The sequence below is a fragment of the Solanum stenotomum genome, chromosome 12 (assembly GCF_019186545.1).
Source record: "Solanum stenotomum isolate F172 chromosome 12, ASM1918654v1, whole genome shotgun sequence".
Lineage (NCBI taxonomy): Eukaryota > Viridiplantae > Streptophyta > Magnoliopsida > Solanales > Solanaceae > Solanum > Solanum stenotomum.
This window is the reverse complement of record NC_064293.1, coordinates 44,673,547-44,691,539: the sequence shown is the minus strand read 5'-3', so window position 1 is coordinate 44,691,539 and position 17,993 is coordinate 44,673,547. Positions and strand designations below refer to the sequence as shown.

Here is a 17,993-nt window from a genome sequence, read left to right as displayed (position 1 = left end):
ACACATGTTCTTAAAATGACAGCAATGCCGATTTGTATAATAATTTTGGTTTGTCTCTGCTATTTTATTTTTTTTTAATATATGGATCTTCCCTTTACTTTCATGTAGATGAGCTACTCCAAAGTCATGCAAAGAGACAAATTATTATTTCACCTACTACTAATGTGGGACTACTAACACTTTCTTTACCGTCACTAGAGCATGGACAAGATAATGTAAGAGACTTCATATCGAGTGAAACAAGAATTGGGTCCCCTTTTTAAATAAATGGAAGATTTTATGTCTAAATTCAGATCGAACATCTTAGTTTGACCCTCATATTCCAAATCAAGAGAATTTTTTTTGGACGGAGGAAGTAGATTGTTGACACCTTTTTCATCAAAATTTTAAGTAATGACTTTGAATGACTTAATAGCTTAAAACTACCGTTCATCTTAACTTTGCTTTTGCTTCTCCTCTCCAAGTTTTTAATATCTTCTGAACTTTTGGCGCATCTTAATCATGACTATACTAAAGTTAATAATAGTATGCAGCAATTTCATATGAACTGACTAATCAACTAGAAACACTAGAGAATGTCAAACAGCTATAGAAATTTTACAATGTTCTTTATTCCATTTTATCCAACAAACAGAACAAGAAGAGCCACACTTAGAAGCTTTAAGCATAAAATCTCTTCATCAACAGGTAAAGTAATAATTACATGACAAATCCAACAAATCAGAAAAATGCTAAAGAACTACTAGTAGCTGTTTGAAGGAGTAGGTACTGATCTATGTGCTAAAATTATAGGTAAATCACAAGCTGTTTGAAAGCCTAGGCTAGACACTCTTCACAAATCACAAACTTTGGAATACTGGATCCTCCTAATTCTTTTGGTGTTTTCTTTTTTCTTTTTCCTTTTTCCCCTCGAGCTAAAGAAAAACCAGGGAAAATGTAAGGAATTTTGGGATCTACAATTGTGTTACTGAGGCTGCAATATCAAAAGAGAAAACAAATCTTTTTATTGAGTTTTCAGGCAATCTGAGAGAGTTGGTAGGGCGGTTCCGGTTCCTCTCGTGAAGGAATTGTACAAAAAGACCTGGTACCTTCAATTCATGTACTTCATACCTCAAACCCCTTTAAGGCTACTGCAACTGGCATGCTCAAGAAACCGAAAAATACACTAACAAACCATTGCCAGAATGAAAGGGGTGTTGTGCTTGCAAATGTCCCCAGATATTCTATAATTATGATTTGGAACACAAGTGTGACGCTGATAACTGTAACAAATACGTAATTATCAAGAATTCCTTCCCAAACATCAACTTTTTCCATCTCTCGGGAGTTTATTTCATTGAAGAGCTGCAAATAAGAATTAAAAGTAACGTAAACCACTGAAGCTATCTTACATCATTATCTGACTTAATGGAAAAAAACAATTGCAAATGTCTCTTCAAATTTTACCTGGCAGAATACAAATGTGTTGAAGATAATTGTATTGAGGGTTAGTGTAGCATCAGGGCCACTTAGACGAAATAATCCCATACCGGCTGTCTGAAGAAACCATATTACTACGAACTGGTATAAGGATTGTCCCAAGATATTCCGCCACATGACGTTACTTATAAAATTTCCCGTCCTGCCTACTGGGGCTCTGTTCATTAGTTCATCGTGAGGAGGCTCTGTCGCGAGGGCAAGGGCTCCTAAAGTATCCATGATCATGTTAACCCACAGGAGTTGAACAGCAGTAAGTGGAGCAGTTCCTGAAGGATAGTTTGAGCAGAAGCATGATAGTTGAGAATAATATTCAGGTGTCTATGAAATAGAAGTAATTGGCAATCAAAATTGCTTTAATAGCATAGTACAAGAAGAGAAAGGTTCCTGACCAGTGAAACAAGCTGATAAGAAGTTGACAACCAATGCAACAATATTAACAGTCAGCTGAAACTGAACGAATTTCTGAATGTTTATATAGACTGAGCGTCCCCATTTGGCTACTGTCACAATTGTGGAGAAATTGTCATCCAATATGATCACATCAGCACTCTCTTTGGCAACCTGAAACCAGAGTCAGAGGAAATATGTCAGAGTAAACTTACAAATTAACCACTCAATGTTGCAAACTTTGCCTTATGTAGTCAGTATAGATAGACTCTCGCCATAAGATAGACACTATCCTTTTTATTCCGTCTTATTTTACATCAAGCTGTTTGATCAGCTAAGAATAGTCAAAAAAATAATCTCTAAACTCGTTGCTCGATGCAACTTATTTCATTAGACTGGCAAGCAGAATATGAAGACCAGTTATTTCAACTGTTAAGCCTAAGAATGAGTATGCTGTCAACCAATTACCTGTGCATGTAAATGCACTATCCAGTGAGAATTTGGTACCAAATAAAACGTAAAACACTGAACTATTTATTGTCTTTGATTGGGAATGGACTAACAAGAGATTATATTTCACCTCAGTTCCAGCAATGCCCATAGCAAGTCCAATATCCGCTTCATGAAGTGCAGGAGCATCATTAGTTCCGTCACCAGTAACTGCTACCACTTCATTGAATGTGGTACGCAATTGTTTGACCAACGTGTGCTTGTCTAGTGGTGAAGACCGAGCCATCACCTGAAGAAGTAAAGAAGATGTAAAAAAATTAGATATCACAATGAGTGGGACATTTTAAAAGAATAATTTGTTATAATCTCCTCATTCTCATTTGTAAACCAAAATGATTGAAGTACCTGAATTTTGGGAATCAGTTTTAGCCATTCCTCTTGACTCTTCTCCCGGAAAACTGGACCTTCAATGGCAATACCAGCATCAGTCAGTATACCACATTCCCTAGCTATGGCTGTTGCAGTATTGATGTTATCTCCAGTAACCATTCGAACAGTGACCCCAGCTGAACGACAGAGTGCAACTGACTCCCTAACTCCAGGACGAACAGGATCCTTTATACCTACAATACCTATACAAGTATACCCAGAAACTGGAATATCAGCAGCAGGGGAGAATCCTTTATCCAGCTCCATATAGGCAAGACACAAAGTGCGAAGAGCTTCATTGGCAAACTGATCAATTGTGGTCTTCAGATGGTTCATTGATGTTTCATCCAAGGGAACAACCTCCCCACTGGAATTAATTACCTTGTCACAGGCAGCTAAAACTATTTCCGAAGCACCTTTAGTATGAGCCCTTAAACCTCCTTCAGGAAGCTCCAGCACCACACCCATGCGTTTCCTTGTAGAGTTAAATGGCTCAACTTTTATAAGTTTCCCAGCTTGTCGTTCTGCCTGAAAATCGCCACCAAGTGATAAACCAAACTGCAATATAGCAGTCTCAGTTGGTGTTCCCAATATGTCAGGTTTCCCGTGCTTGGTAGCTACAACTTCTCCTCCAGTATTGTTAAAAATTGACTGCAGCAAAGTTTTGAGTACAGAATCAGGGATTTCAGAACAAAGGGCGGATGCATCACTCGGCTTATGCACATCCTTGACATTCATACAGAAGCATGTTTTCACTACAGTCATGCGGTTGGTTGTTAGCGTGCCAGTTTTGTCACTACAAATAGTTGTAGCAGAGCCCATTGTCTCACAAGCTGCTAAATGCCGGACAAGTGCCTTATCATTCATCATCTTTTTCATGGCAAACGCAAGACTTAACGTCACTGCCAGGGGAAGTCCTTCAGGAACTGCAACCACTACAATTGTAACTGCAATTGCAAAGTATTCTAATAATTCCCTAGCCTCTCCTGCAGACCAGCTCCAGTGTGATCCTTCTGTAAGTTTACGGCTATACATTTTCTGCACAAGTACCGCGAAAGTCACAACAGCAAAGAATAGGCCTATTTTCCCAATGATTGTTGCCACTCCATTCAGTTTGACCTGTAATGGAGTTTCATCATCTCCGCCTTCACTGAGAGTTGCTAATAGTTTTCCCCACTGAGTCCTCATCCCAACTGTTGTTACCAACATCTTACAAGACCCGTCTTGAACCTTGGTTCCAGAAAGAAGAAAGGGATTCTGAGCAGTGACTGTCACTGGCTCACTTTCACCAGTCAAACTGGACTCATCAATTAAAACAGAAAATCCTGAAAGAAAGAGTCCATCTGCAGGGACTTGATCTCCTATTGCGAGATGAACAATATCACCTGGAACTAGATCATATATAGACATCTTTTGTCGGTACCCATTCCTAGTAACTTGGATGGATATTTTCTTTTTTTCTTTATCCAGGTCTCTGAACTGCAAGGATTGGCGATAATCACTTGTTGCAGTAACAAAGACCACCAACAATATGCTAGCTACTATACCAAGGCCATCATGAGCCCCATCTGGCCATCCCTCCATTGCAATGCCAACAAGTAGAGAAACAAATGCACAAGCACCAAGGATCATGAGGGTCATGTCCTGAAGGGCTTCCCAAACAAACAACCAAAAGCTCCGAGCTTCACTTTCTTGGAATTTATTAACTCCAAATATCTCTTGTCTGCGGATTAGAGTACTATAATCACGTGTAGATAGCCCATCAGTACTTGAAGTAGCCAGTTTATTTGCAATGCCATCCACTCCACCATGAAATTTCACCTTTTTCAGATCATGGCCTTCAACTATGGATCCTAGCTCTTCCGCGTCAATTTGAAAACCAGCTTTTTTAACTTCATCAGGGAGAGTGTAGTCACTTACTTGTACACCTGCAAGCCACAGAATTAACACCTTAAGATTTTCCCATTGGGTTACCTTATTAAACCGAACATAAATTGAAATTCACCTGATATGAACTGAAATGCAGCCTTGGAAACCAAAACTGCTACCCTTAATTTCTCCTGTAACACGTGAAACATAACATTCAACAACATTTACCAACAAGCATTTTGTTCATAAATCTGTCACTTCAGTACACAACATAATACGACAGTAACATCAAACGATATCAAGTTTTAATACAATTTCGAGATAACAAAACTCTAGTGCTGTAAAATTGGCATGCATCAGGCAACAAAACTACTCCTTCTGAAAAAAAAAAAAACTATACGAAACGGCTTAAAAAGGATCCATACTATATAGTACTACTCTATAATATATCACCTATGTTATAAATGTAGATATTGCATTTCATTATTTTGCCTAATTCCTACATGAATCAAATTAAATCAATCATGTCTCAAATCCTTTATATAACGCAATAAACAGGACTTTTTTTTTTGAACAATCAAGCTGACATAAGCATTCTAGCTTGCACCCATTGTAGTGGGCGCATATTCTACGGCAACTCCTTTATTAGTGTTAACAATTGTATAATATAAAATTAATCAGTGATAAGTATATCTTTAATAGAGAAAACACAAAACTGATGGTACAAGTAAAAGGGAGTACGTACATGATTTGTACGGCGCATGGCGGCAGCCTCATATCTCTTTGAAAGATTTGCAGTGAAACGAAATCGACGTTTTGGATTCTTAACTACACCACAAAGACTCCTCCATCGCCGGAGCATCTCCTCCTCGGAGTGCTTCGCCTTCACTCCTCCAAAATTCTCATTCAAATAGCTCTCCATATTTAATTTAATTTTTTTTCTTCTCTGTTTTAGTTACTACAAATACAAATCAATATATAGACAAACCGTTACTTTCATGAAAGGCAACGCATTGAAGAAAGAACAGTGACGCGGTGAAAGAGAAAAAGTGAGGAAAGTTAAATTGGGGTAAGAAGTTTCCAAGACATTGTTGTGACTTGTGATGAAAGAATATATTTGCAGAAACAAAAGTAGAAAAATGTGGTGTGTGTTGGAGCTTTATGGAGACAAGGAGAATAATAATAGTAAAAGAATTAAGGAGTAGTGAAGAAGATGGATCCGAGTTTTGGGTGAAAGACGCTATGAATACTTGGTTTAACATTAATGGAGCTTCATTAATTTGCATTAAAACGGTCCTTCTTTTATGGCATATGTTACGTCATATGTTTCATCTAATTAGTAATGCTAAAAAGTCTATTAGGAGTAGTAATTACGTGAAAGAGAAAATTAATTGAGTATGGGTGTTTATTTTTACTCTCTTGATTAAAGACAAATTAGTTGAAGTAAAGTCAGTTAAAATTGTTGTGCTTCGTTTACGCGTTTGGCAGACGCAGGACCCATATATTCCTTTTTGGTTCCTTGTAGTAGGGGTGTACATAGGTCGGGTTGGTTTGGTTTTTTATCAAAAAAACCAAATCAATTATGTCGGTTTATTAAGTTTATAAACCAAATCAAACCAATATAAATCGGTTTTTTCGGTTTTGGTTTTATTCGGTTTTATCGATTTTTTTAAAGAGTATTTAGGTTTTACAATAGGAGAAGTCAATATTCATCTATCCATCTTCGTACAAGCTAGAGGTGTTTTTAGTACAAGAATAGCCTTTATTCTACATTTGGACAACTATTTGGTTTCTGGCCAATTTAATGCAGACATAATCATTTCATATGTTACACATATCTATTGGCTGTCAAACAAATTACTTAAACTCTTTGATAGAGTCATTCACTATTGTAAGTGGAATGCAAGTGTTTTTTTTCTCTCTTATGGCTCCATATGTATTGATAGGTACATAAATGCATGTATATACTCAATTGGTTAAGTGACAATTGCAGTTTCTACCTGAATGTCATTAAGTGGCATCAATTGAATATGTTAGTCAATGCACAATTGCACATATGAAATTATGTGCATTGGAACGGCAAGCTTAGAGCTAATTAAAAACAGAACTCAAAAGAGTAGCCAAGAAATACCAATACCAGCTGCAAACCCACAAGCTTCGACTAGACCCAATCACAGAATTAAGCAGCAGACCCGGGAAAGGGAGCAATAAAGCAAAAACCTCAAAAAAGTAGCATAAAAATGCCAACAGACCACGAATCTTCAAAGTTTTTAACTCGATATTATGCCGACTCAAGGAAACGACTAAGAACAATTAAGAAACAATACCCATCACGCTAAGACATCATCAACCCAATAGCAAACTAAAGCAAACAACCACAGAATGAGGATTTTATAACATCAGAAGACAACACATCGAGATAGAAGAAGATACAAAGAGAAACGCCACCTGACAACTACTCAATAACCCATCATCCTAACAACTGCTCAATAACCATTTCATTTCAATCTGATTTCTACAAGTTTTGATTATCAAAATCCTCACATGATCAGCAGGAGCAAATATCTTATAAAAAATAAGTCTATTTAACATTGAAAATTAAAAACACAGCACTTCACATTATGTTTGTAAAATATCCTCTTAAAAACCCAACAAAAGAACTGCAAAGCTACTCCAATAATCTTCAACTACCATGATCCAGCTGCATATTTTCTTCATCCAAACTAATATATACTCAAAAGGTCACCTAGACATGCATTCTGAAAGAAAGAAAATTATCAGCACGTGAACAAGTAACTAGCCTTTTAAATTAACTTTGTTAGATAATAAAGAACTATAAAACGCCATTTCAATAAAGGGAAAGGAAATACCTATATATCAAAAGATTTGCAAAAAGCTATTTCATTAAACTAATCGATACTCAAAGGAGCACCTGGACATTCTGAAAGGAAAAGAATTATTAGCACATAAATGAGTAATTAGATATTGAATCATTTGTCAACTCAACTTTGTTGGATCGCAACTAGCATAAAGTTGTTTTCAAAGTAAAACATTAATATCAAAGATGGAGAATTAAGAATTAAATTAGTAAATTACCTTTTTCAACTTCTTCAATTTTCTGAACTTCCTCCAAATAATCTTGAACCTTCCATTCTTTAGAAGGTGACCGTATCCATTGTTGAGTGCAAATAAGAGCTTCTACTGTCTTTGGTGATAAAGAACTTCGATATGAATCAAGAATACGACCACCTGTACTGAAGACTAATTCAGATGCAACAGTGGACACGGGAATAGAAAGAACATCCCTTGCCATTTTTGAAATAGTTGGATATCTATTCGATGAAGCTTTCCACCAAGTCAAGATATTAAAATCTTTTGGCTTCTCTACATTATCCATCAAATATTGATCAAGCTCAGATTTTTTTTCAATGTTTTCCTCATTTTCTAAATGTTTCTCCCATTGAGAATGCAATATATCATCAATTTCACCCATCATGTTAGTGTCACCTCCAATGTTATTTGTAAAAGTTTCAGTCGAAGAATAATTATAATGATTATACAAACGTTTCAAGACACCTTCTACATTATCTGCCTTTAATTTTCCCAATAAGAAGCCATATGATTTGCTAAGAATAAAATTGACATATCGCATCTTATACCTAGGATCCAACACAATAGCAATGAACAACAATATGCTCAAATTCTCAAGTTTCTCAATATTCTCCCAATATTTATCAAACTTAACCTTCATCCTTCCAGCCATATCAATCAAAATAAGATCTTCACTACAAGAGTACTTCAATATAGAACTTCGAACATTAAAAAATTCATGGAAGAATATATTAGAAGTAACATATAAGCTCCCTGAAAATTTTAAAGTAGACTGATAGAAGATTTTAAGAAACTTTATAAAACCTTTCACAAGCTGCCAATCATTTGTAGTTGGATGTCCTTTCAATTCACTTTGAAAATAATACTTTCGATAGTTATGATCATCCACGTTCATTCTTGCAAAGGCCTTTTCAAAATTTACAACAGTTTCTAACATTGTATATGTAGAATTCCACCTAGTTTCAACATCAAGACTTAATAGACCATGAGTGTCTAGCTTAGTCTTCTCAACATATGACTTGAAAGAGGCAAACCTAGAAGCAGAAGACTTGACATATTTCACTGCATTCCTTATGCGAGAAATTGGCTCAATTTGTTCATCTAAACCTTCTTTTACAATTATGTTCAAAATATGAGCATTACATCTAACATGTAAAAATTCATTTCTCAATATGACCCCTTTCCAATCATCAATAAGTGCCTTCAAATGCTTAATGGCAGCATCATTGGCAGATGCATTATCTAGAGTCACTGTAAACAAGTTTTCAATTTCCCAATCCAACAAACATGCTTCAATACCTTTAGCTATAGTCTCACCCTTGTGATCCGGAGTTTGGAAAAAATTAAGAATTTTTTTCTGTAAGTTCCATTCATCATCAATCCAATGAGCAGTCACGACCATATAAGTCAAATTTTGAAGTGATGTCCATGTATCACTAGTAATACATATATGTTGATTCTTGACAAGTTTTTTAAGCTTCTCTTTCTCTTCTTGATAGATCTTCAAACAATGTCTAGCCACAGTTACCCGTGAAGGTAATTCAAAATTAGGCAAAGCTTTGGCCATCAATTTTTTAAAACCTTCCCCTTCAACAACTTTAAATGGTTGTTCATCAATAATGACAAATTCAGCGATGGCTCTCCTGATATCCTCCACATTGTACACAACCTTTTCTATAGAACTTGTTCCATTTTCTTGTCCCCCTACTTTGATTGGGACAGATTTCAAAGTTGTTTGCCTTTTATCAACAAATCTAAAGGGAGATTTGAGACATTTGTCATTTAAATGTGACCACAATACAAAGGTTCCATTTGTTTTTGTCTCAGCAGCAAAGTGTTTTACACAATAGTTACATTTTGCTCTTTGTTTACCTCCTTTAGCAATAAATTTAGCAAAGTGATCCCAAATTTGTGACGTTTCTCTCCCAGTATTACCATATGTAGAAATGAAATCTATTGGGGTTGTTCTTTTTTGCTTTTTAGGAGGAGTGCGGAGATGAGGAGTGCTTTTACCTTTCTTTTGAGGTATTGATACAACCGGAGGACTGTCGCTAATCATTTCTACATCAGTTCCAGCCGTATTCTCCATCTAAGGAAGCGAAACACAAAAAATTAAGACTCGTAGCAACAGCCAGCAATGATTCAAAATAAAGTTACTCATTTGCAAGAAAAAGTAAGTGACGAACTTCATTGATAAATTTACATTTGCAAGAAAAAGAAAAAGAAAAACATACTTGACTATGAATAGACGAGCGGATGAATGAGAAGAATGAGCAGATGAAGATTGAGCAGCTCTATGGAAAGTGGAAAGATTGCAAAGTGAAAAGTGAGAAATGAGAATATGACTAGTTTCTAGGGTTTTAACTTTTAGGTTTATATTGGGCTTGGATCATTTCACCAATTACAAGTTATAAGCCCAAATCTGAATATATTTCTAATTTGTACATATTGAAAATTAATAAAACTAATTTTAAAATATTTACAAAATAGATTATATAAATATTTTTATGTATAAAAAGTTAAAATTATATATGTATTATGTCGGTTTGGGTTGGATTCGGTTTGACTTTTTTTTTATTAATACCAAACCAAACCAAGAATGGTCGGTTTTTTTTTTTCAACGCCAAACCAATCAAACCAAACCATAAGTCGGTTTTTTTTCTCGATTTGACTTGGTTCATCGGTTCGGTTTGACTTTATGGTTCGGTTTGTACACCCCTACCTTGTAGTACTGCTAACTAGATCTTTCGTAAACGATAAGTCAGTCACGTCCCTTTACCTCGCAATCGCTTGTAATCTTCATTTTTCAAGATGATACTCTCTTTTGTTTTATATTATGCTCCCTCCGTTACAATTTTATCGATTTGATAAGAAATTTAAATATATTTAAGAAAATTGAAACTTACAATATTAAATTAAAGATATTTAGAACGTATTAAATTATTTTTTAATCTAATAATCTTAAATATGCTATGCTATGTGAAAAATTAGAATTAAAAAATTCACTAAAAAAATAGAGACATGTTTTTATAACGACCTAAAAAAGAACAAATCGAAGAAAGGAGTATGTTTTAACTAATCACATGTAGTTTATTTATGACTAAAACAAATCATACATACTTGTATGAATTAAATAATTTCATCTTTCTCGTGATGGTTTGTTGTTTTATTAACATTGGGAACTTTAGACTAAATGAATTTCGTATATATCATTTGGTTGTGTATGCCGAATAGTTATCCTGAATTCGAGATATCAATTATCACGTGCACAATAAACGTTGGATATCCAAGTGTGAAGCAGATTTCTTATAAAAGCATCTAAATAGTAAGTTCTCGACTTTCACAAAGCTTCCGATAGCACAACTATGAGGCAATCTATTTATTATTATAAGGATTCAAGAGAAGGTCACAGTAAGACGAGTTGTTATAGGTGTCAAGTGAAAGTACAGTAATGTATGAAACAGGGCATCTTAATGGGCCGGTAGACTTGAACCCTATTCCTAGGTTCATTTAAAGTTTTTTCCTTCGTCTTCCCTTGGGAAGTCAATATGCAAAGAAAATTAAGCTAATCTAGTAAAATTATTAGTTTTAGATTTGGACTTTACTTTGCCAACGTCAAGAATTTTACTTAGGACCTAAAAATGTAGTAGAGTAATTGCCTCTTAAGACTATTTTTTTGGATATAATAATATTTTTAATATAAGTAAGATTAAAGAAGAAGATTCCAATCAGTTGCCCACCCGTTTACCAGATTCACATAAGAGAAGTTCTAATAGACCAGAACCCAAATACTGACCGTCCGATTAAAATAGACGGTCTATAATGGATCCTTGCTGGCGACCACAAACTGTCACGTTGTGTTGATCGGACCTTCTCTCGTGGTGGCTGCCCCAATATTTATTTAGATCCCTTCGCTACGCTAGTTTTCTCTCTCTCCTCTCTCTGTTGTTCTTACGAAACTTCCATTCCTCTGCGAGAGAAAATGAGCAAGGGACCTGGACTTTTCTCTGATATTGGCAAGAAAGCCAGAGGTAATTTTCTGATCCAGTTGCTTTCATCTTCTTCGTTTCATTTTCAATTTCAGTTTTGCTACTAATTAGCGATGATTTTAAGTTAAGCAGATAGATGCATATGATTTATACTGACCACATGATATTTTGATGCAGATCTTCTGACTAAGGACTATATCTCTGATCAGAAACTATCTATTTCAACCTACAGCGACACTGGAGTGGTATGGTTTTATTGACTTTTAGCTCTGATTGATACTTATTTCTTCTTAGTTTGAAGTCGAGATTCTGGTTTTAGTTAGATTTCGGTGCTGTGTGAATTTTAGGGTTTATGCAATCTCCTTAGAGTGATTTCATGATTTGAGTTGTCGTTTGGAGTTCAGACGATGGTTTAATTCCAGGCGTCTTAACTCATTTTCCTATTTTAAGTGGAGTTTTCTGTTTTCAGTGTAACAGTGATCTTTTATCATATGATGAAGATTTCTCAACTATGAGATAACTGCTATTTGCTCTATGATGAATTTGTATGATGTTAGGGTTTTTTTTCAAGTGTGTTTTGATTTTGATTTTTTTTCTGCATCAATCATTTTTATTGTAAAAGCACAGTGCATTCTTTAAAACTTAAACTACATAACAGAAAAAGTGGGATTGTACCGTTTAGCTGCCAATAATAACCAATCTGAATGGATAACTGTACTTTCTTATTTTCTGCTGATCTTGCCGGCAGCAATATATTGTTCCTTACTTTTTGGATATGATATTCCTTTTATTCAATTCTGCAGTGCACAACTAAACTCCAATCCTTCTCCTCCATTTATCTCATAAAATGATCAAGCATCACCTTTAAGTTAGCTCAGTCCTAGAATTCTTGTGATTAATTATTGGTGTTAAGATAGATGTCTTCGAGGGGATATTTCAATCATTTGCACAAATTTGATAATGGATTTCCCTCATTTGGTATGTAGATGCAGTAATATTCTAACAATAGAAGTTTCCTCTTATATTTTCTAAGCTGAAAGAAAATGTTTTAGAATTTTGATGTATATACTAGGTGTTTAAGTACTAATGTTTTGACACGACAGACAGAAAGTTCTACCCTCTTCTCTTACATTTTTTATTCGCCATCTGTCTGAAGTACATTTTGGCTAAGAATTGATCTAGACAGCGTTCTTTCTTGAAGTTGAAAAGAGAAGTAGAAAATTCTTTAGAAAGTCCCAGGCACCAGCCTCCTATAACCCTCTCCCATCTCCCAACAAGAGCACTCCTAAAGATTGATAAGATGCTCAAATGACGAACTAATCATCCTTTAATTGACATGTTGAAGATATGTGAATCATCAAAAACCTATATTTGTTGTTTTTCAGAATCGTGGAAATAATTGCATTGATCAAATTAAGAATGCAATAGTTAAGCCTAGTGTAAGGTAATAATATGTATGAGTTGACTAATTGAGATGTCTTAAATTAGTATTGATAACACTTTTGAATTTTTATATTTTACATCTATGGAAGTCTGTAAAATAGGTTGACGTTTTAAGAGTAAAATAGGGTTCTCAATGATTAATGAATAAACTATTTTGGATCCAGCGTATGTTTCTCATAGTTGGTGAACTCCTTTGAATATATTATCGATTGATTCTAGCTAATATCTAAGTCAAAGTATTTCGTTCAAACTTTCTGTCCTTACTCCCACCAACTAGAAGTACCAGACTTTCTAAGATTGAAATATTTAAGGCTGTTGCTTGGGAGCTCCTAAAGTGTTGCTGCACCCGCATCGGATCCTCAAAATTGCACTACTTTTTGGTGGATCCAACACGCCCCTGTCGGTAGATTTGGAGAGTCCGAGCAACATAGATTTGAGGTGGTCCTCTTTATTAACAGTTTCCTATGAAGATTGTTTGAGAACTTCAGTGACTGATATCTAGAGCCCTTGCTGAACTTTATATTTTGTCTCACAATATGTTGAAAGGGCAACTAAACTTAAAACTTTGGTGTTTCCATTCTTATGTCTAGATAGGAATTCAAATGTGATGGACTTATGTTTTTGGTACAGAACAAGAGTGCACATGGTACTGAGAAGCTTTTGCAGTTTATGGCCTCATTGGATTCATTATAGTTTTGGACTTTCTTAGTATATTGATAAAGATCCTTATACAATCTTCTAACCATGTCGGCTCTGTACTTTTCAGAAATAAGATAATCTCCTTTATTTGCTGCTCAAAAAATGTGGCTTGAATCTTTTCCCAAAAGTATATGGTCTTATTTGCTCCAGTAGATAGTTTCAGATTTTACGTGCTAGTTATCTTCTCTATTTGGATTACTGACAATAATAGATATCAATTTGGATTTCTAAGTTCGTGCTCTTTAATCTTGATTTCTCGATATAGGCCCTTACATCAACTGCAGTAAAGAAGGGGGGGCTTTCAACTGGAGATGTTGGAGCACAATACAAATATAAGAACGCTTTGATTGATGTCAAAGTTGATACAGCGTCAAACGTGAGTTGCTCACGCCTTGGTCTTCTTTGCAAAACAATGCCTCTCTTTTTATTGGTTTTATAATGTTTTCATGTTTCTCCCTTTTGCTTGCAGATTTCAACTACTCTTACTCTAAATGACATTGCCCCCTCAACGAAAACCATTGCCTCGCTAAAATTCCCTGACTACAGTTCTGGGAAGGTGAAATTTTTTCCTATATTATGGCAAATGAGTATTGATTGATTGCTGGAAATCTTAGAATTTTCCCTTCTGAAACATAAATTTGGTTGTTCTTGCAGCTAGAAGTTCAGTACTATCACCATCATGCTGCCTTTAGTACAGCTGTTGGTCTGAAACAAAGCCCTATAGTTGATCTCTCTGTCACGCTTGGTACTCCCACTTTCGCCATCGGTGCAGAGGCAAGTTATGAGACAGCCGAAGGTAAACTTGCAAAATATACAGCTGGCATTAGTGTGACAAAACCAGATTCTTGTGCTGCTATAATACTGTAAGTCTTCACTGAGCATTTGTATCTATGAAATGAAACTAAAACATAAATGAAAAGAAGGTTAAAAGTTTGACATACCTGTTGTTCTAATTGATTCTTTTTACACCAGAGGTGACAAAGGGGACACAATAAAGGCATCATACATACATCATCTAGATGAATTGAAGAAGAGTGCAGCCGTGGGCGAGATCACTAGACGGTTCTCCACAAATGAGAACACCTTCACAGTTGGAGGGTCATATGCTGTTGATAACCTGACAATTGTGAAGCTCAAGCTCAATAATCATGGCAACCTGGGGGCTCTACTGCAGCATGAGCTGATTCCGAAGTCATTGTTGACTATTTCTAGTGAGTTTGACACCAAGGCCTTGGAAAAGACTCCCAAATTTGGTGTGGCCCTTGCTCTGAAGCCTTGAACTGCATTTTTGGATGTGAACAACTAACATTTTTTTGGGGGTTAGTGCCTGGAGGAGAGGTGTTCAATAAGTAGTTCGACAAACTTGTGTTTTTTTTCCACAATTTAGATGGTTTCTGAATGAGTTGCTCTGATTCTAGGGCCTCTTTATGGTATTTCTCTAGTTTTCCCCGTCTTCTCCATATCCCCTCGGAGAAAGACCAAGTGTTTGATGTGTTCCCTCTGGAAGAGCTTTTTCTTTTGATATGGTGGCAATTAGGTAACTTCACCAATTGCATTAATTTCATTTTAATTGTTTCTATGTAGATCTATTGCTACATTCTGTTTTTTGGAAATTGTTTGCTGTGACTGGTTAATTTCTCATCCTTTATAAAGTAAGTTCCAGTCCAAATAGACTCAAAATAAGTTGAAGCCTGCATAGCCTTCTCTCTTAAGTACTTTCGAGGGGCACGTGGAAATGCAATTTATCTCAAGGTTATGTAGCGAATGAAATCATACAATCCATACTACGTTACCTGTGTCCTTTTTAGACCAATTCTCCATACCTCAACATAGTACTGAGCTTGTCTCGACATGATTTTTTTTTTAGGAAAAATTACAATGAGTTTTTATTTAGTTTTTGGAGATGAGTTTTTAAAATTGGTTTTGTTGAAAAACTTTTGCACTCAAAGAACTTAAAACTCTTTCAAAGTTGATAAATGTTCAAACACCATTTCGACATTCAACATCAAAGCTGTCTTTTTATCATGTTTCAACCAAGTTTTATGAGCAAATGCCTACTAGATTCCTTCGGTGGTAATTAAAAATACATTTGCTTATTAGATGCTTTTGATCTGCTTGCTGTCTTGTGTTTGCTGACATCTACTGTTATCTTTGAGGCGCAATTGATAAACTTCAATGAAACACTAAGTTTGTTTTCATTTCATTCATACCCAGTAACATTGCATAGTGCTACTGCAGGGCATACATAATTTGGGGAGATTGATAGGAACCAAGAACTTACAAAAGGATATGAATCTAATTAAATCAAGAACTTACAAGAAAATAGAAATATAAATAAAGCAATAGGACAAGATACAGGAACCAAACAAAAAGACTACTACCAGTTGCACACAGGAAAACAAGCTTGAAGTCACAAGTTTTTGTCTCAGCTATAAATTAGAATTATAGAAGTGTAATTTAAAGTTGGCACTTCAAACTAACCTAAGAGAAGATATGCTGATACTTAATATCAATTGGAGTGGTGGAAGTGTGTGTGCTAGAAGTGACCAAATCAAGATGCTGATTATGCAATTTCAGGCAACCAGAAAGGAGAGGAGTACTACGCTTGCAAGTTCCAATTACAGAACGCAACATGTAAAGAGAAGATATAAAAGACTAGTGAGTGACTCACATTTCACAGCTTTTAGCAATCAGAACATAAGCACATACGCCATACAATACTCTCTCGAGCTTTAAAATAATTAACAAGTTAAAAAAATAATGTACTTAACCTATATGTTTAAACTCTTGTATTCACCTTTTAGCAATCACTACTACTATGAGCTGTATGAGGCAATGCATGAATCTAAGTAGAGGAGAGGGAAATATTAAAGATGACTGAGGTCCCTAATCGGGTAGATACTGGTTAAAAGCAGAAAATGTAGCAAGGTCAAACATTCATCAATCAAACTCTTCCTAAATATTGATTCACCTCCTGCCTAATACTCTAGTAGAACAGAGGTTCGGACTCCAAACTTAGCCAGACAAATAACCAAAAATTATCACAAGTTCACAGCAGAACTTCAATCACATATCCTCAAAGTCAGTAATGCATGCAATGACTTTGCAGCCAAAAACAAGGATATAGCTATATTAATATAGTTTTCAACTTCTAACACACTTCAACCGAGTTCAATACTCAAATTTAGGGGTATTTTAAACTCCTACATCAGAAAACGGAAAATCAAGTGCTTGAACATTAAACACAAAGCATTTCATCCTCAAATGTTACTAGGCAATTGAGTGTGCTAGCAATGCATATATTTACAGAGCAATCATACTAGCAGAAGAAGCAAACATTTTTGCCAAATAACAGGGAAATAGACATATAGGGCATTGTATATAAGACAGATAACACTTAAACGAGAATGACAACTGATTATACCCAAAATTGCATACTATTAAAATACTTAAACAAAATTCAGGGAGTCTCAGAAAAAATACTCTTTAGCTATTCCAACAAGCTTCAAAGTAGCAAGAGCAATAAGATATAACAAAACAGAAAACACAATAGATAGAAGAAGGACTAATCAATTGTCTGCATGATCTCCTCGGCGGTGAACTTAGTACCCTTATCCTTATCGGCAGCAGCACGACCCTTAGCCTTACGGTCAAGAAGAGACCTACGGTCCTTGTCGAGCCTGAGTTTGGAGATGACGACCTTGGATGGGTGAATACCAACGTTAACAGTGGATCCATTAACCTTCTCTCTGGTAATGCGCTCAATGTGGATCACCCACTTCTTACGGTAAACTTGGACAACTTTTCCTTCACGGCCCTTGTAGGTTCCACGAACCACCTGAACCTCGTCGTCTTTCCTTACCGGCATGGACCTAACGCTGTACTTGGTTCGCAACTCTGAGGACAAAGGGGCGCTCATCAACACCCGACGAAGGCTGGAAGGCGCCGTGAAATGTGCCTTCCTGCTCTTGCGGCGGGAGGAGGATACTCTTGGATTGTACTTCATCTTCGCCGATTTCTCTCTCACGCTCCCTCTCTGCAAATGTGGCCGGTAGAGATGACTGTGATTAGGGTTTTTGAGATCTTATATGGCATAGATGGACGTATAGCAAATTCTAGGGCAACTGGTAGGCCGGT

At 35.9% G+C, this 17,993-nt stretch overlaps 3 protein-coding genes across 3 annotated transcripts; 1 reads left to right on the top strand and 2 right to left on the bottom strand.

The window, feature by feature from the left end:
• Positions 1-655: 655 nt before the first annotated feature.
• On the bottom strand, positions 656-5,583 carry LOC125848328 (calcium-transporting ATPase 2, plasma membrane-type-like). The gene is made up of 7 exons (XM_049528178.1): positions 5,360-5,583; positions 4,751-4,805; positions 2,722-4,673; positions 2,447-2,605; positions 1,869-2,040; positions 1,447-1,745; positions 656-1,344 (listed from the first exon to the last, which is right to left on the bottom strand). The coding sequence occupies exons 1-7, from the start codon at positions 5,534-5,536 to the stop codon at positions 1,105-1,107; spliced, it is 3,054 nt and encodes a 1,017-aa protein (XP_049384135.1). The 5' UTR covers positions 5,537-5,583; the 3' UTR covers positions 656-1,104.
• Positions 5,584-11,579: 5,996 nt separating this feature from the next.
• LOC125848142 (mitochondrial outer membrane protein porin 2-like) lies at positions 11,580-15,385 on the top strand. Its single transcript, XM_049527950.1, has 6 exons — positions 11,580-11,756; positions 11,892-11,959; positions 14,122-14,232; positions 14,326-14,412; positions 14,511-14,719; positions 14,829-15,385. The coding sequence occupies exons 1-6, from the start codon at positions 11,708-11,710 to the stop codon at positions 15,133-15,135; spliced, it is 831 nt and encodes a 276-aa protein (XP_049383907.1). The 5' UTR covers positions 11,580-11,707; the 3' UTR covers positions 15,136-15,385.
• Positions 15,386-17,331: 1,946 nt separating this feature from the next.
• LOC125848162 (60S ribosomal protein L26-1-like) lies at positions 17,332-17,934 on the bottom strand. The gene has a single exon (XM_049527980.1). It carries the CDS (start codon positions 17,860-17,862, stop codon positions 17,422-17,424), a length of 441 nt encoding a protein of 146 aa, XP_049383937.1. The 5' UTR covers positions 17,863-17,934; the 3' UTR covers positions 17,332-17,421.
• Positions 17,935-17,993: the final 59 nt, after the last annotated feature.